Source organism: Neoarius graeffei, chromosome 7 (genome assembly GCF_027579695.1).
Source record: "Neoarius graeffei isolate fNeoGra1 chromosome 7, fNeoGra1.pri, whole genome shotgun sequence".
Classification (NCBI taxonomy): domain Eukaryota; kingdom Metazoa; phylum Chordata; class Actinopteri; order Siluriformes; family Ariidae; genus Neoarius; species Neoarius graeffei.
Genome location: NC_083575.1, coordinates 84826210 through 84846397, shown reverse-complemented (window position 1 = coordinate 84846397; position 20188 = coordinate 84826210). Strand labels below are relative to the sequence as shown.

General features: G+C 43.0%; 1 protein-coding gene across 2 annotated transcripts in view; it reads right to left on the bottom strand.

Moving 5' to 3' along the window:
* Window positions 1-20188, bottom strand: part of smad1 (SMAD family member 1) — a 106690-nt gene that overhangs the window by 39676 nt on the left and 46826 nt on the right. For both annotated transcript variants that reach the window (XM_060926537.1, XM_060926536.1), the window contains exons 2-4: window positions 12991-13493; window positions 3212-3490; window positions 2730-2861 (exon numbers count right to left, since the gene is read on the bottom strand). In XM_060926537.1, coding sequence (XP_060782520.1) covers window positions 2730-2861; window positions 3212-3490; window positions 12991-13390 — 811 coding nt within the window. In that variant the 5' untranslated portion in view covers window positions 13391-13493. The remainder of the gene's footprint in view (window positions 1-2729; window positions 2862-3211; window positions 3491-12990; window positions 13494-20188) is intronic.

The window sequence follows — 20188 nt, the reverse complement described above, 5'->3', positions numbered from 1 at the left end:
TGGTTACCAGAGGACCGGCCCCCCACTGTAACCCTAACTGTATAGGTGAGAGGCCGAGGGCTATGGAAATGGAGATTGGCGCCGCCCAATTGCATGGCGTGAGAAGGATTTCTTCACGCAACAACAAAAACAGCCAATTATCCACCACAAGGTTTCACAGAGCGCTTGATTGCTTGAGTTAAGGAAGCAGGGTCTTTATTGTTGTTCCTCCCAGAATAGCCATCATCTGACTCCACTGTTTGACCAATCAATGTTCTACCCTATTTCTAGAGGCCTCCAACTGTCCCTGTTTGGTACTTGGTACTCTTGGTACCACGGAGGGCCGGACGATATAACAAAAATATCATATACAGTAACAATTTAATACTTGATATTTCTACGATACACAAAATGCATCCTGATACACAGCGTAGGTCTGCTCACAAACTGTTAGCTATACAGTAGTTAAAAATAAAAAAAAAAGTTAATACTGATAACGTACACCCTAATAAGGAGGACAAATTAAAGAAAGGAATCTGTAAAAATGCTAACTTTACAATTTTATATATGTATATATTTGACAGTTATTCCACGAAATTGAGTCGTACATGAGCTGAGTGCTGACGAGGCGCGTAGCACCGAGTTAGCTATAAGCCATGTACGATGAGATTGAGTGGAATAACTGTTTTATTCTATCCACATTCACTGGATTTTGAGAAACAGAGCATTTTTATTTTAAATTTTTTACAAATTCGATAAATAAAAACTTTCTACAAAATCATGTCCGCTTAGAATGTAAACAAACCGGCGAAATGACAGGAGCAATTTGTGAAAAACGCAATAATAATAATTCTTGAAAAATTAAAAAAAAAAAAAAAAAGTTCTTACCATCAAATACTTTCATTCCATATTTTGTTGCTTTTTTGTATTTGTGGCAGATCACAGAATCCAGGGACACATGTCTGCCCGGGGGCATTTTGAGTTATTGACAGATTCAGAAAGTACAGTTTCTAAGCTTTCCAATGATGCCTTCCATGTGGAGATCTGACAATATTTGAAGAATGTGTGGCCTTTTGAAAGTGTATACTTCTTAAAACAGGAAAGGGAGAAAATCGCCCTCAAAGTTTTCCATCTCAGCTACTCCGGGTTTAGGGCGGGCACATAATGCTGCTCATCTGCATGACATTAAGGAAAGCCCTACCCCCTACTAGCTAGCACGATACTACTTTCATGTAAACAAAGATCACCACGTCAATTTTCCTTCCATGCAAAGTATGCCCAACACAATTATGAAGTACAAAAATAAGTCCTAAAGTATACTTTAACGTTTTGTGGTTGAAAAATTACTCACACCGTAAGAAAGAAAGATAGCACGATGATGACACAACTAACACAACACTAGTTTCATGTAAAGCCTCGGTCACAACCGGCCGTACAGTACGCGCTCCTACAGCCGGTCTACACGCAAAAAACGCAAGAAACACACGGAGAGCGCGCATGAAACGCACGAGAGCGCGCGTGTGAAAAGCACGAGAGCGCGCATGTGACGTGCTGATTTTCGAGCCGTAGACCGGCCGCAGAGGTTCTTTGTCATGTCAAACAAACTCTACGGGCGCTTACGTTTTTTTCAGGTTGCAAGACAAACTTACGGCCAATGCGCGTCTTTCTCCGTGAACAAAAAAAAAAACGCAGCGATTTGGGAAACGCCAAAAATCACACGGCCAAAAAATCGTACGTCCGGTTGTGACCTAGGCTTAACCAAACCACAACACTCTCCGTTACATGCAAAAATAACCACACAGCCTTAGATTAATAAACTTACCCCATCAGAAAGAGAAACGGCGCCTTGCACACACCAATGCCTCCGATGGAATGTAATCCTAGAACGGTCCGTGTATCATCCGATCATTCACGTATTCCATTCAATCTGGAAAACGAGGTTGCGTTTTTTTTTGCTAGAAATGGTGATCTCCGATGTAAATACCGTGCGTCTGTTTGCTTCGCGGTGTTTCAGCTCCTCTGCGCTCTGTTTAGTAACTCATTCCATAGTGAAATCACACGCCTGTATGCAGGTTAAGTAGCCATGCGCTCAACTCGGATCATACAGCTGATTCGCGAAAAAAAAAACAAATGACTTAAATCATCATGTGAATGGCCCATATGGTAATTTACCCACACGCCCCAGCAGGCTACAGTCCTGACAAAAACGAGACAATTTGCAACAAAAAATGTATGCTTTTCCAACAAAACAATCTATTATCTGAAATACTGATTGCATTCTTCAAGATCTCAACTTGCACATGATGGAAAAAAACAAAAATCACAAATTTCAAAAAAAAAAAATGCTTCTTTTGCGATTATCTCGAATTCGTTTCGGCCGACATGTGTCCCTGGATTCGGTGAGGGGTCACATTTTTTAGGGTTTTGTTTTCGAGTAGAGGTTTTATTTTTTTCTCGGTTGCTTCAGCAACATGCGCCGCCATTTTATTTTTCTCTATTCATAGTGTATGAGCTGATATCCTAGTAGTAGAGTAGCCAATCAGAATGCGCAATTGCTCATATCCAGTGAATGTGGATAGAATGTAAAACCATACAAGCGTATGAGGCAAAGACAAAACTGGGAGCATGACTCAAAAATGATTCATTTGGTAGAAGTAGAACCAGGGGACTGGGGAATACAGAATCTTCCGGAAAGGATAAAGTGGATGTGATGGAGGGGGAAAAAGTACAGTGTGTGTGTGTGTGTGTACCTGTCCGGTTGTTGATATCTACAGGCAGGTTGGGGGCCGGCAGGTTGGGGGCCAGCAGGTTGGTGTCCATTGGCTGAGGGCAGTCCTGCGTCATCGGCTCCTCGGGGGGCATATATGCAGGAGGTGGAGTTTCTGTGAGCCAACACACAAACTTTAATCCACAATCTATATGATCATAAGTCAGTTTTAGTCACAGGACATGCTGTTATTGAAAAACGATCAACTCTGGACTGGTAACTGTAACTCCGCTTCATGCTGCGCTGCATCACATCAACCTGTTGACATCCTAGAACATCTCGAAGTGTTTTATTCCTCTAATACCGCAGCGATTTGCCAAACGTAAGGTTACAGCTTACAAAGCGCCGACACTGGAGATGCCTTCCATAAATGTTTAAGTAACAGTAATGAATATAAACCTGTGATCTGCTTTGCATCTACAGTCAGAGCTGCTGTTATTTCTACATCCTGATCATCAGTCTCACCTGGCATCTGGAAGGGGCTGCTGGGCTCAGAGCTGCCTGGGGAGTTTGGGAAGGTTGCGCTGCTTGCCGTGCCGCTGTTGGGTGAGCCAGGGTAGCTGTTGGAGGGCGAGCTGGGGCCGAACGGTAAGCTGTTCCCCGGCTGCTGAGTGAAGGATTCCGGGTACTTAATGTTGTGGGGCATGTGTGGCTCCGTTTGGTGCAGCGGGTTGCGGAAGCGTGGGAGCATGGACAGCTTGGCATTGAACTCGCTGTTCCGAGGCACTAGAACCGGCGGCAGAACTGTACGACATGATGCAGGAGATACACATCAATCCGAAGAAAGAGATGAAATATTAAGATACAACAATATGATGGCATACTATACAGTGAACGTGATACCACATTATATTGTGCATAACTCGTGGAACATTGAACACGAGGCAGGAATGCGAGTCGAGTCGAGTCCATCACATGGCACCATTTACACACTCGTTCACACCTTGGAGCAAGTTAGGTGGGGTTTACATTAGACCGTATCAGCGGATCATCAGATTAACGTTTTTAAAACGATTAGTGTGCACACAGCAACACCAATACACGAGTCGCGTGCACACAGCAACGCCAATACACGGATACGCTCGGCTCCGCAGGCATCCTGCGCTCCAAATCACTCCGCCCTGAACAGCGAGTGCCCTCTGGAGGGTGCGCACTCCGGCCCTGCGCAGCTCACAGAGCGCGCAAGTATAGCACACGAGCAGTGATTCGGGACTGAGCCGCTGTGTGTGTGATCCCAGCGCATATCACTTACCACTTGCAAGTGGAAGGATGGCAAGCCTAAAGACAATCATAACTACACAATGGGCAGTATTTGCATCAGTATTTGCAGTATTTTCATACTTTTATACTCTTTAATGAAAGGTGATACAAGGCGGAAGTCCGCGCCGTTTTTCAGCAGTCGCGTCACATGACCAACGCCAGCGAATCAGGAAGGTGGATGTCACAGTGACGTTGTCCAATGACGACGCCAGCTAGAGCTCAGCACAGCGTATCCGCGTATTCTCAATGCTTACACAGCACCGGACCAGACACGATCTGGATTGAATACATGGACCCTGGCGGATTCCCGTTTCCCGGCGTTTCCAGGCGTTTTAATGTAAACGGACAGTGCATCCGCGAAGAAAACGAGACAGATACGGTCTAATGTAAACTTGGCCATAGTGTAGCCTTTCTGACCTTCCAGCATGAGGAAGCCCATAATGACACGAGGAGAACAAGACAAGATCAACTGTGAGCTACTGCTCACTTACGTATCCCCCCGCTCTCACTTATATCAGAATGCAAGCAATCGAAGGAATAGGACACTTATTATGAATCTGGACTTCAACAAATAATGAACCCTGAAACGAGTAAGTAAAGAGCAGTGTCTCTCCCCAGGGATTTCACATAGCATCCTGGTAAACTCATTTTGAAATCGCATTTTGCTTCTTGAAATAGCGTCAAAATCCACACTATATGTTTCATAAATACACTACCGTTCAAAAGTTTGGGGTCACCCAGACAATTTTGTGTTTTCCATGAAAAGTCACACTTTTATTTACCACCATAAGTTGTAAAATGAATAGAAAATATAGTCGAGACATTTTTCTGGCCATTTTGAGCATTTAATCGACCCCACAAATGTGATGCTCCGGAAACTCAATCTGCTCAAAGGAAGGTCAGTTTTATAGCTTCTCTAAAGAGCTCAACTGTTTTCAGCTGTGCTAACATGATTGTACAAGGGTTTTCTAATCCTCCATTAGCCTTCTGAGGCAATGAGCAAACACATTGTACCATTAGAACACTGGAGTGAGAGTTGCTGGAAATGGGCCTCTATACACCTATGGAGATATTGCACCAAAAACCAGACATTTGCAGCTAGAATAGTCATTTACCACATTAGCAATGTATAGAGTGGATTTCTGATTAGTTTAAAGTGATCTTCATTGAAAAGAACAGTGCTTTTCTTTCAAAAATAAGGACGTTTCAAAGTGACCCCAAACTTTTGAACGGTAGTGTACATTCAGTCGGTAAACAGGAAGTCGATGTACGACAGACCTGAAAACGGTATACACGGTATGGAACCCCAAGCTGAAGCTCGGTACCAAATATCAAGCAGTTCTGATTTGTAGTTGCTGAGAAAAGTGTTACGAAAATTTTGTAAATCCACGCTTTATGTTTCTTAAATACATTCACTCGGTAAACAGGAAGTCGATGTACGACAGACCTGAAAATGGTATACATGGTATAGAACCTCAAGCTGAAGCTCGGTACCAAGGACCAAGTGGCTATGATTTGTGGTTCCTGAGGAAAAAAGGTGTTTCAGACAGACAGAAATACGGAGATATGGACGGACGGATAGACAGAGGTAAACCAGTATAACAGTAACCCAAGACTCTGGAACTGTGAGGTAGCAAAGTTAGGTGTGTTGTGTTTTTTTTTTCTTCGTGTGTGTGAGCAGCCGATGAGTTTGGATCTCAAAAAGAAAAATCTCCCATGATGTACATTAAAGCAGATGAGCAAGTGTCTAAAAACTATCCGAATCATACACACAACACTTCTTGTGGCTGTTATCTAATACGACGTCAACTTCATACCGCAGCAGAGAACCTTTCTGATCATTCTGAGACCCTACTAAAGCACAATCATGAGAAACTTTCTCATAAGCATCATATAGACCCCTTTCACATGACGTCACCGCGCCGCGAGATTTTGTTAGGCGCCATATTGGAAGACCAAGTACATGCACTCACAATATAAAACAAAGTACGAGCGAGAGTAAAGTGACACGATGGATGATAATTCTGGTTATGTGAGTACATTACCAGCTGCAGAAAGGGCACGGTATGTGGAGAAACTGGCTGTGATTGATGGGTTTGACCCATATGATAAGACTCGCGGCAAGGGAGAATGGAAACATAAGGAGGACCTGACACCAATTCTGCCATCTGTTTGCTACCCAGACATTGTAAACTATTTGTTGTTTACACCCAGTGCCTACACTCAGTGTTCGAACTATGCCGATATTTTCGGGGGGTCCCTTTTTTTCCCCTTGGGGGGGGGTGCTTGTGCTTGTCTCGGAGCGCGGATCTCCAAACACATGAGAAGCCTATCTTGCGCACATATCACGCGGACTCCACACCTCCACACACGCATCGCGTCTGAAGTCATAACTCATCAGGGGAAATCGTGTCCACATTGGCATGTTCAAAAAACAACCTCGCGTCAACAATGATACCACACGCAAGAAAAAAACAGTCGGGCTACTCAACAACCAACCTGGCAGCAGCGAGCAAGCCCCTAATCATCCTAAATTATTATTATTATTATTATTATTATTAAATTGTAGAAGTCTGGGAGGCTTGCTCCTCATACAGTTATCAACTTGGGGCCACTTTAGCATGTTTTAAATCTGAATTTCTTGCGTTTGCTTACTTCAAAGTGTCCGCAGATCATGCACAGACTTATCCATTATATCCACAGTTTTTTGCCAAGTCTCACACAGGTTTCTTTCAAGTCTACTGTTGGGCCAATAAATCATAAATAAAACAGCTCAGATTTGTTTGTTTAAGTCGTTTGCCACTCCACTTTATTCTCATGGGTTCACATACCGCTGCCGTTATTATCCCCTGATCACGAGTTTGTTGGTCTTCCAAAATGGCGCAGGGTCTGTTTACTTCCGGTTTCGGGTGACGTCAGTGAAAGGGGTCTATTGTCTTGAAAATTTATCTTCAACTCAATCCTGTAAATAATACGCCACTTGTATTTTTCATATGAGCTCCATCCGGGACATGGAGAACCAAAACCGTGACATAAACTCGTGAATTGTTTTGATAAATTTGGGGACGTTTTATTTGTCGATATAATAAAAAGAAAATCACAATCACGTTGGCTTGAGGATGTGAAGTTTATCTTCTCGTGTTGAAAAACTCATTTCTCATCTGAAATACATCACGGATCTGAGTGACGTATTTAAATAATATCCTTGACTTGTAAGTGACGTCAAAGCAAACTAGAAACCTGGATGTCGGCCATGTTGGTGGATATACAGTACAAATGCGGGGTCAAACGACGTTCCATACAAAACAGTCCCGCGTGCGCGATTCTCTTTGTTTTTCCACTGCTTTAAGCGTTCTTTTAGCTCTGCAATATTTTTGTGCTGTATATGGTTGTGGTCACAACAGTACTCGTGACCGTGGCACATTCCAATTTTTTAGAATTCCGTCCGTGATTCGGAAAGAGGACGAGGAAACTCTGAGGCTTGGTACGGAGAGGAGACGAGCACGGCTGAACAACATCGGCAGGGCTGATCTAACAGAGGCGAAAACCAAAACGGCTCGTGTTTGCAGTCAGTCATCATTTTATCTCAGATGAGGTTCAAAAGCTTTCTCGATAATATCAGCGAAGAATTTTATTTCACGTTGCTAGAATTTTGCTATAAAATGGGCGTTCTTTCTTGTCGTGGTTCACTCGGTCGTTGGTTTAATTTTAACACGTGTATTAGCATTTCGCTTTGAGGAGCGCCAGCAAAATTATACGATAGAAACAATCCAGACTGGCACCCGCTCAGAACATGGGCTCTGTTTCGTCCAAGGTCGGACTTGATTCTGCGGCAGCCGAACCAGAGAGCGCGATGTCTGTCTGGGGACTCGATGGTCGGTAGAAGTGTCTTCAGAAAAGTCTGACTTTTTACAATAATATGGGTCAAAACCACACATATCTATCTTCTCTTTGTATCGAATCTTCGCTCGGTCGTTCAAATCGTGGTAATACTGAGAAAATTCAGCATTGTTTACAGACACGCTTTCAGCGGCTGCCATCCGAGTTGCTTTGTATATCCACCGTCATGGCGGATGCTCATGACGTAGCATATTTTGATCACATGGTTGCGAGTCATCTATTGGAAGCCAGCACGATACTGAACAAGTCGAAGACGAGTAGCTGAATGGAATATATCTGATATAGGGCAATTCCATGTAAATGTCAACCTCACCATGCAAAAATAAAGCAGCATGTAATACATCAAAACCACTCCCAGAGATCTCACCTAGGCCTGTATTTTACAGATGTGAATAAGTTGAACCAATTTGTAACCAACCTAATATGTCACCGTCAGTCTTTCTTTCTTATAATGTAAAACCCAAGCTAAAATCAACTTTGATCATGTACAATTCTATATTATTGCCACAAGCCACAGAAATGTATGCTAAAATCCACAAAACAGCAAAACAATAGCCATCCTAAATATTATTTAAGAACTTTGATAGTTTTAGCTGATATTTAGAGAGTTTTTCAAAGGGTTATGGTGGTTAAATTGCTGATTTTCTAAACATATGCCATGTCTATTTCAGACGCGTCACATCCATAACGGAATTTCGTCACATCCATAACGCTGACTTTTCCTTCCGAAACTCTGCATGAAATACAAAATATTTTAAACAAAGATTTTTTAATATTCACCTTGGACCCCTCTATCAAATGGATATCTCCATTTCGACATTAGGTTTACAATTTCACAGAGTTTGATAAAAATGTACAGTCACCCAAGAAAAGTGATACTTTTTCTGTCACATCCATAACGCATCTTTTATTGGCATTTCCTGGCATGCCCTAGATGTACTATGGGAATTGTTCTTGTTCTATCACTTCTCCAGTATGGTACAGCCTTAAAATATGCAACACCTGTTTAAATACTGGGAGACAAAACATGCACTGGGTCATTTGTTGCCATTTTGAGTTCAAGTGTCACGTCCATAACGCTGGAATTGCTCTATACCATGAAAGAAAGCCAGCCAATATTCTTATTATTAATAATACATACACATTCCTTTCAGGTGTTCGATGCGTCTTTCTCTTTCAAAATACTCTCAAAATCTTCTGTATTTAACCAATCAAACCTGGCGGCCATGTTTGTTTACAAATTGTCCCAGTCGCTCACTCGCTAGCGCTGAAGTTTTACATCTCCGATGTGTGATGTCATGTTGTCTTGACAACAGTGCAATATTGTAAACCATATTCAACACTCATTCTTCATTGGATAGAGTGACATAATACACGTAGGATAAGCGATATGCTAACAATATCGAATGCTATCAAACCAAATGAATGAAACCTGCTAGAAGGGAATAGAACACGTTTTTATTCCGTTGAAAAAGTGTCCTGGATGTATAATAATTCCTGATATTTCACTCTGATGAAGTCACTTCCAGTGTTTTCCCGCTGACTGGACGCGCGTTGTCAAAATGGCGAACCGGTTCAAAATTAAAATTCTTTTCAGTAACTTGCGGGTTTTTTTTTTTTTTTGTGGGTGTGTCTGTGTAATATAAAAGAACATTACACAGTCATGCAAAGATATGAAGTTTGTGTGTAATGTGTGTGTGCATATACACACACACACACACACACACACACACACACACACACACACACACACACACACACACAGTGGTGCTTGAAAGTTTGTGAACCCTTTAGAATTTTCTATATTTCTGCATAAATATGACCTAAAACATCATCAGATTTTCACACAAGTCCTAAAAGTAGATAAAGAGAACCCAGTTAAACAAATGAGACAAAAATATTATACTTGGTCATTTATTTATTGAGGAAAATGATCCAATATTACATATCTGTGAGTGGCAAAAGCATGTGAACCTCTAGGATTAGCAGTTAATTTGAAGGTGAAATTAGAGTCAGGTGTTTTCAAACAATGGGATGACAATCAGGTGTGAGTGGGCACCCTGTTTTATTTAAAGAACAGGGATCTATCAAAGTCTGATCTTCACAACACATGTTTGTGGAAGTGTATCATGGCACAAACAAAGGAGATTTCTGAGGACCTCAGAAAAAGCGTTGTTGATGCTAATCAGGATGGAAAAGGTTACAAAACCATCTCTAAAGAGTTTGGACTCCACCAATCCACAGTCAGACAGATTGTGTACAAATGGAGGAAATTCAAGACCATTGTTACCCTCCCCAGGAGTGGTCGACCAACAAAGATCACTTCAAGAGAAAGGCGTGTAATAGTCCGCGAGGTCACAAAGGACCCCAGGGTAACTTCTAAGCAACTGAAGGCCTCTTTCACATTGGCTAATGTTCATGAGTCCACCATCAGGAGAACACTGAACAACAATGGTGTGCATGGCAAGGTTGCAAGGAGAAAGCCACTGCTCTCCCAAAAGAACATTGCTGCTCGTCTGCAGTTTGCTAAAGATCATGTGGACAAGCCAGAAGGCTATTGGAAAAATGTTTTGTGGACGGATGAGACCAAAATAGAACTTTTTGGTTGAAATGAGAAGCGTTATGTTTGGAGAAAGGAAAACACTGCATTCCAGCATAAGAACCTTATCCCACCTGTGAAACATGGTGGTGGTAGTATCATGGTTTGGGCCTGTTTTGCTGCATCTGGGCCAGGATGGCTTGCCATCATTGATGGAACAATGAATTCTGAATTATACCAGTGAATTCTAAAGGAAAATGTCAGGACATCTGTCCATGAACTGACTCTCAAGAGAAGGTGGGTCATACAGCAAGACAACGACCTTAAGCACACGAGTCGTTCTACCAAAGAATGGTTAAAGAAGAATAAAGTTAATGTTTTGGAATGGCCAAGTCAAAGTCCTGACCTTAATCCAATGGAAATGTTGTGGAAGGACCTGAAGCGAGCAGTTCATGTGAGGAAACCCACCAACATCCCAGAGTTGAAGCTGTTCTGTACGGAGGAATGGGCTAAAATTCCTTCCAAGCCGGTGTGCAGGACTGATCAACAGTTACCGCAAACGTTTAGTTGCAGTTATTGCTGCACAAGGGGGTCACACCAGATACTGAAAGCAAAGGTTCACATACTTTTGCCACTCACAGATATATAATATTGGATCATTTTCCTCAATAAATAAATGACCAAGTATAATATTTTTGTCTCATTTGTTTAACTGGGTTCTCTTTATCTACTTTTAGGACTTGTGTGAAAATCTGATGATGTTTTAGGTCAGATTTATGCAGAAATATAGAAAATTCTAAAGGGTTCACAAACTTTCAAGCACCACTGTACATACATATACACACGTGTATATATATATATATATATATATATAAAAATAAAAATCTCAGCTCATGGTGTCCTGCTATGATGAAAGGAGGAGAGCGGAGTGTGTGTTCGGCAGGCCTCCATTCCTTCCTGCTATTGTGCGAGACGTCGACAGGACTTCCTGTTGCACTTTTCCTTTGCGCGGCCACATGTTTTCTGCACACGCGCTCAACACACACACACACACACACACTCGATAAAACAAAGCCCTCATTCTCCTTCTGAATGGAACTTCCTGCTCCCGCTCTCCTCACAACACACACACACACACACACACACACTGGACAGCTGTTTCTGTCTTGTCAGCTGACCCTCTTCTTCTGCTAAGCCAACAAAAACGGAGGCTGTGTTTCAAGCTGCCTCTTTCCCTCTGAGCAGGAGTGAAGGACAGGTTTTGCTTTGTCAGACAACACACACACACACACACACACACACACACACACACACACACACACACACACACAGTCGCTAAAACCTCCCAGATTATCACTGCAGCTCGTTTCGGTCTTGTAGTATTAATGATAAAATAAAGGCCAAACGCTTGTTATGTTCTGGATCTATTTACACACAAAGTCATGCATATTCAGACAAACACCTGCTTAATTTAACTTTCCCCAGTCGGATCACGCAAATTTGTCTTAGCATACTGTTCAGGCTCAGAAGTCGGCAGATTTTTCTGGAGCAGGCGTAGTCTGTACGTTTCTGATCTCCTGACAGGACTATCATAGACTTTACTCCATTCTTAACGAGATAAATCATATGTTACATAAAGGCCCGGTCCCACAATACTAATAACTATAACTACAAATAAATAATTCCCCTGCAGTTTATGTAGCTGACGCTCACACCAGACCCATAACGATACCTATAGCCCAGACCTGGGTTTATCCGTATCGCTGAGATTTGCTTCTGGAACCATTTTTCCAGACCTGGAAAAACCTGATCCGATAAAACATCTGACCAGTCAGGTAACTGTTATTATTTCCGTGTGACGTTCTCCGAGCACGTCCTATATTTCCTGCACATCTTCGTACATCCTTGTTGCATCATGAGGTCACGGAATACGGATTCACGGAAAATAAAAAAAATAGAATACAGAAAGACAGATCTTTTATTCACGGATATGTGATTTTCCATGAAACATCGATTGTAAAGTAAGAAAGTACACATATAAATGCAGGTAAGATAACTCCAGCAGTCCACATGTTTAATTGTTTTCGACTTCTTCATTTTTTCCGGATGAAATCGGTAACCGACCTGTAATATACTGAAACGTCCGCGATCAATCTGTAATTATTAGCATCCGTGATTATTATTAAAACCCGTAACCAGTCCGTATTTTGTATCCTTTTCTTTTTATTATATTTCCGTAGTCTGTGACCTAGCCGTAGTTTATCAACCACCGGAGTGTGTACATGGGTTGTTTTGGACTCCAAGCTGTACCATATGACCCGGAATAATGTGCTACTACTTGGAAAAAACTTCCAGGACTATTCCTAAGCTGTCCAATTTATTTCCCTGAGTGTCAGGACCAAGCGGGATTATAGTTGTGGTGTTTCTGCTCCAGACTGGAACTAAATTCAGGTATAGATGAAGTCAGAGTTGGAATTAGAGTTATCGGTGTTGTGGGACCGGGGCCTAAGTGTCATACATGTGATGACAGGTATCTCATGCTCACCTGGACTGTCCACCCTTTTGTAGTGGTAGGGGTTGATGCACACGTCCTTCTGCTTGGATCCGAAGGGAAACTGGCAGCATTCGAGGGCTTTGAGCTCATGGTGTGACTGCAGGTCAGGCCAGCGCCACACGCGGCAGTAGATGACATGAGGCAACCCTTTCCGATGCGACACCTGCAGTCGTCCGTCCAGCGAGCGCGGGATGGTCACGCAGCTGCTGGGTTGGCCGGGGCAGCTGAGCGCACGTTCCAGCTCCTCCATGGCGCCCTTTTTCTTCTTCAGCTTCTTCACCAGTGCGTCCACAGCCTTCTCGGCCCATTTCTCCTCCTCGTCACCCTGCTTCCAGCCCAGGAGGCGCTTCACCGCTGGGCTGGTGAAGGAAAACAGTGACGTGACGTTCATCCTGCTGGGACAAACACACCAAAGGTCGCACCAAGCGTGGATTCTTGGTCAGAACGGCCTCGCGCAAAACGGTGCCAATGACGGACCTGGATTTCCAGCTGACCTGCAGAGAGAAAGAAAGAGATGCATTCGTTAGAACACTCCTGTGTGTGATTCTCCCACAGGAGCCCTACAACAAGAGCAAGAGAAGAAGCAACCAGCTGCACAGCCTTGACCTTATTCTGTGACATCACTCCCTTACACATCACCGCTTCTGGGAATCCGAGTCACAACGCACAGCTTTACAGTATTTCCAGTCAACGGCGCATTTTCAAAATGGTTTCCGGTACAGCTGAGCGTTCACGCAGCGCTCTCGCATATCCGTCAGCGATGCCGAGTGGCTTTGAATATCCTCCTGAGTCACCGCTGGCTTCGTCTATAGAGTTACACAGCTATCTGTCAAAGATGCCAAATTTATTTTTCAGCAGTCCCCCCCCCCCGCAGCATCCCCACAAGGCCTACAGAAAGACAACACATTGCCTCGAACACATTGAAGAGCTTGTGCCCTTGACATCGTGAGAGGAAATGCTGTTTGGACGAGGATGAAAGTGGCCATTCAGTGAGATCCCAAGACAGCAATTCAGCAGCAGGAGAATGATTACAGAGAGGGAGAGACGGCAGAGAAAACACCAGTTCACGCTTCTTTTGAAATTACTCTGACCGAAAGCTGACACATTCAATGGTTATTCATGGAGAGGAAGGAAGAGGATTAGCTGAGAAAAAAAAAAGTCTCGGACGGCGTGACGTGAATAAACGTTCACGAATTTAATGCAAAAATTAATCGAGACATGATTATGTGAGCACGCCACAAAAACCAGAACGTCAAGGACGTAGCAACTCATCTGGCCTGCTATGAAAAACAACCACGATGACCAAAACAAACTGAAATGTTCTGTTTGATAAATGAGAGAGGAGATACAATTCTAGTCAGAAGAAAATGTCTTAAGTTGACCTAATTAACAATTTATTTGCAAAAAAAATTGACAAAACAATGACCACGGTTTGTGCAGAAGGTCGAGTTCTTTCAAACAAAACAATCCGAACTGAAATCCATTGAGACCTGACGGAGGGAGGAGACGTGATTTAACTGAAAATAAACAAAAAGGTGGAAGCAAATTGTTTACAACAAGAAAATTAACAAAAAACAAAACGACCAAGTTTTGTTCCTCATGGGAAGATCGACCCAAAAACATCCATCAGAACTGGAATCGGATGAGAAACGAGAGAGGAGATAATACAATTCTCGTGAGAGGCCTGGAAAATTCGTTCATCTGGCCTAATTAGTAACTCGTTAGCAAAAAAAAAGTGACAATACAACGACCAAGTTTTGTCCAGAAGGTCAAGTTCTTTCAAACAAAACAATCAGAACTGAAATCCATTAAGACCTGAGGAAGGAGATACGATTTAACTGAAAATAAAGTTGTAAACAAATTGTTTACAACAATAATAAAAAAAAAGATCAAGTTTTGTTCCCCGAGGGAAGAGCGACCCAAAACATCGATCAGAACTGAAATCGGGTGAGAACTGAAAGAAGAGAGACACTTCTAATGAGAAGTCCGATAACTCGTTAAGGCGACCTAATTAGCAGTTCGTCAGCAAAAATTTGACAATACAACGACCAAGTTTTGTGCAGAAGTTCGAGTTCTTTCAAACAAAACAATCGGAACTGAAATCCATTGAGACCTGAGCAAGGAGATACGATTTAATTAAAAATAAACAAAGTTGTAAACAAATTGTTTACAACAGGAAAAGCAACAAAAAACAAAACGACCAAGTTTTGTTCCTCAAGGGAAGCTCAACCCAAAAACATCGATCAGAACTGGAATCGGATGAGAAACGAGAGAGGAGATAATACAATTCTCGTGAGAGGCCTGGAAATTTCACTCATTTGGCCTAATTAGTAACTCATTAGCAAAAAAAAAAGTGACAATACAACGACCAAGTTTTGTCCAGAAGGTCAAGTTCTTTCAAACAAAGCAATCAGAACTGAAATCCATTAAGACCTGAGGAAGGAGATACGATTTAACTGAAAATAAAGTTGTAAACAAATTGTTTACAACAATAATAAAAAAAAAGATCAAGTTTTGTTCCCCGAGGGAAGATCGACCCAAAACATCGATCAGAACTGAAATCGGGTGAGAACTGAAAGAAGAGAGACACTTCTAATGAGAAGTCCGATAACTCGTTAAGGTGACCTAATTAGCAGTTGGTCAGCAAAAATTTGACAATACAACGACCAAGTTTTGTGCAGAAGTTCGAGTTCTTTCAAACAAAATCAGAACTGAAATCCATTGAGACCTGAGGAAGGGAGGAGACATGACTTAACTGAAAATAAAGTTGTAAACAAATTGTTTACAGCAGGAAAAACAACAACAACAACAAAAATGACCAAGTTTTGTTCCCCGAGGGAAGACTGACCCAAAAACATCGATCGGAACTGAAATCGGATGAGAAACGAGCGAGGAGATAATAAAATTCTAGTGAGAGGCCTGGAAAATTTGTTCATTTGGCCTAATTGCTAACTTGTTAGCAAAAAAATTGACAAAATGCTGACCGAGTTTTGTGCGGAGTGATGAGTTCTGTCAGACAAAACAATCGGAACAGAAATCCGTGGAGAACTGACGGAGGAGATACGATTTAACTGAATTGTGGACGATGGACAGACGATGGATGACAGACGCCATGGCAACAGCTCATCGGCCTTACGGACAGATGAGCTAATAATCGCATGATGATTCGCTGGTGTTTATTCATTCACAAAAGAAATGTTGACATACAGCCGACAGAGTTTCACCGCTTGGTTCGGGAGGTGCTGAGACTCGTACATAGCAAGCGTCACCATATCTACAGACCATGGACTGTCCAGCCATCATTTTCATTGCCGAGCTCCTTGTTAAAAAATTTTTTCTCTCCTGGACGTTGTCTTTCAAGTCGCCATCTTTATCATTTTTTTCCACAAAGGTATCATTTAAATGCCTATTGAGTATTCCCAAGGGCGGCACGGTGGTGTAGTGGTTAGCGCTGTCGCCTCACAGCAAGAAGGTCCGGGTTCGAGCCCCGTGGCCGGCGAGGGCCTTTCTGTGCGGAGTTTGCATGTTCTCCCCGTGTCCGCGTGGGTTTCCTCCGGGTGCTCCGGTTTCCCCCACAGTCCAAAGACATGCAGGTTAGGTTAACTGGTGACTCTAAATTGAGCGTAGGTGTGAATGTGAGTGTGAATGGTTGTCTGTGTCTATGTGTCGGCCCTGTGATGACCTGGCGACTTGTCCAGGGTGTACCCCGCCTTTCGCCCGTAGTCAGCTGGGATAGGCTCCAGCTTGCCTGCGACCCTGTAGAAGGATAAAGCGGCTAGAGATAATGAGATAAGATGAGTATTCTGAACACCCTACACACTGCTTTTTGCGTACTAACACATGCTCAGGAAATAAAGTACATTATTATTTCATACAGGACACTTTTTCGATGGAATAAAAACGTGTTCGATTCCCTTCTAGCTTGTTTCAGTCATTTGGTTCAACGGCATCTAATATTGTTAGCACATCGTTTATCCTACATGGTGAAGAAGGAGCTGAGCCAAAAGGCGAAGCTCTCGATTTACAGGTCGATCTACAGTACGTTCCGACTCTCAACTATGGTCATGAGCTTTGGGTAATGACCGAAAGAACAAGATCGCGGATACAAGCGGCCGAAATGAGTTTCCTTCGCAGAGTGGCTGGGCGCTCCCTTAGAGATAGGGTGAGAAGCATAATCACTCAGGAGGAGCTCGGAGTAGAGACGCTGCTCCTCCACATCGAGAGGAATCAGCTGAGGTGGCTCGGGCATCTCTTTCGGATGCCTCCTGGACGCCTCCCTGGGGAGGTGTTCCAGGCATGCCCCAGGACACGCTGGAGGGACTATGTCTCTCGGCTGGCCTGGGAACGCCTCAGGCTACATCCACACGACAACGGCAACGAGATTTTTTTTTTTTAAATATTGCGTCCACATGGGCAACGAATCAGTAAAATTTCAGGTTCATATGGCAACGCAACGCTTGCTGAAAACGATGCAATACACATGCCACACCACTACGTGCGCTGTAAGACGGTCCCATCGGAGACACCAGAACAATAGAAGAAGTAGACACATGCGCATAAAACCCTTCTTCTGTAGCATGAGCCACAAAGTTTTGATTATTAATCAGTAGCATAAAACGAAAGACGCGGAAAGAGGAATGAACGGGGGTAGATGGAAGCTGGTACGCCAACATTCTGATATCCTCCAGAATTCTTTAATGGTCCAGAATAAATTGAATGCTACACGTTGATGGATTACTTTGTTCTTCTACGCCCTTTTTGAGGAATGTATTGTCGGACTTAAACCAACATCTGAAGAGGTGAGATCGCTCCTTTTTTTTTTTCCTATGTTTGCTGGCGGGATTGTTTTGTTTTTGGAAAGCGCACGGGTGGTGCGCGGTTTGGTACTGCTTCCGCAGTGTTTGGACTAAAGACTCTGCCCTAAGGGCTATTCTCTCACTCTCTCTCTCACTTTGCACCATTACACAATAAATATTCACAGTGAAAATATTTTGTAAGCACGTTTCATGAACCAAGTTATAGGATTTATTGACAACTCGCATCGAGTTCGTTACACTTCTACCCGGCGTGAAGCACTGACAGTCATGTGGTTGTGACGTCATCGTAAACAAATCCGTTCTACTCATCCAGACGACTTTGCAACGGCGCCGTTGCCAGATTTTTTCACTCTGGAACCCGTTCTCAAAAGATTTCGTTTTGGGGCACCCAAAACGCCGGTGCCGTGTGGACGCCAGGCCGAAACGATAAACAATTTTATCAGATTCACCTGAATCCGTTGCCGTGTGGACAGGGCCTCAGTGTTCTTCCCGAGGAGCTGGCCGAGGTGTCTGGGGAGAGGGAAGTTTGGACTTCCATGCTCAGACTGCTGCCTCCGTGACCCGGCTCCGGATAAGCGGATGAAGATGAGATGAGATGAGATGAGATATTATGTCTCTCTACCCAATGGAGAATGAGCGTTGAATATGGTTTACAATATTGCACGGTTGTCAAGATGACATGTCACACGTCGGAGACGTAAAACTTCGGTGCTAGCAAGTGAGCAACTGGGACAATTTGTAAACAAATATGGCCGCCAGGTTTGCTTTGTTAAATACAATAGATTTTGAGAGAATTTTGAAAGAGAAAGACGCATCGAACACCCGAAAGGAACGTATAATAATAATAATAATAATAATATTATTATTATTATTGGCTGGCGTAATGGAATGCTAGCTGAATGGAATATATCTGATATACCATGAAAAAAAGCCAGCCAGTATTAATTAAATTATTGTACCTTTAGGGGTACAGTGGCTTGTGGCTGGATCAGTCCCATCTAAGGTACTTATCTGTGCCCTTTAGATACTGCTTGAGAACATACATGTACTTTTTTGACCCTAAAACCCTCTAATCTACCTCAACTTCATCTCTATGACTAACGCCATCAGGGATTTTTATTCAAACACGCACCAGCTCTATCTCCAGCTGTTAAAGTGCTAACACTGGAGACTCCTTATATAAATGCTTTATTTAGCGTTTCATCTCCTTAAATATTAAATCTGTTTGTGTCGAGCGTCCATCGCTGGATTTTCTTGCCTTATCAGATGTATCGGGGAATTCTGATGGCTGGAAAACACGCAATCCTTTTACATACGCAGTGTTTAGTCAGTTCGAATCTCACCCTTGTTTTTTTTTTTTTCCTCCCATATGGGAATCATGCTCGGGTGCAGAACTAAACTCCCGTTTCCAAACGCGTCTGAGTGAGTTTCATGCTCATGCACGGTCCAACTGCAGTGAGAAAGTGATTCAGCCCTGAATCGACTCGACTGCATGGGCGTGAACCGAGCACGCTCTTTCTAACAGATACTGAGCCAAAGGACAGAGCTGTAGCCCTGCAGGAAAACCCTGCGTTCTGGAGATGAATAAAAACTGAAAGTGATCCACAAACAGTTTTGAATGAATCATTTATGACGATGAGGGTGAGTCAGTTGAAAACGTTATTTTTATTTTGAATTGTTTATCGCAAATAGGAGTCCAAAAAGTGCCATTTTTCTACATCATCTCTATTTTGTTCAATGGAAGTGTTTTAGTGCTTAATGGATTCCTTCAAAAAAAATATCCAATCCTAATTTTTCGATACACTTTGACCTTTTTCATTTGACTCACCGTCTATGACTTGTATACTTTCTGTAGTTATGAATGAATGAGTTTTATTAGGATGCTTTCAGCCTGAACGCAGAGCGAAATCAAACCAAAGCAAACAGGAAAACATATCAAAAGGATCAAGTTGACTCTCATTCAAAACTGGCACAAGGAAGGATGGAAGGAAAGAAGGAAGGAAGGAAAGATGGATGGCAGGAAGGAAGGATGGAAGGAAATAAGGAAGGAAGGCAGGAAGGCACGATGGATGACAGGAAAGAAGGATGGACTGCAGGAAGGAAGGATGTCAGGATGGACAGCAGAAAGGCAGGATGGACGGGAGGAAGGAAGGAAGGAAAGGAGGATGGACGGCAGGAAGGATGGACGGCAGGAAGGACGGCAGGATGGACGGCAGGACGGCAGGATGGACGGCAGGAAGGCAGGAAGGATGGATGGATGGCAGGAAGGAAGGATGGCAGGAAAGGATGGAAGGAAGGAAGGATGGATGACAGGATGGATGGCAGGAAGGAAGGAGGGATGACAGGATGGATGGTAGGAAGGCAGGATGGAC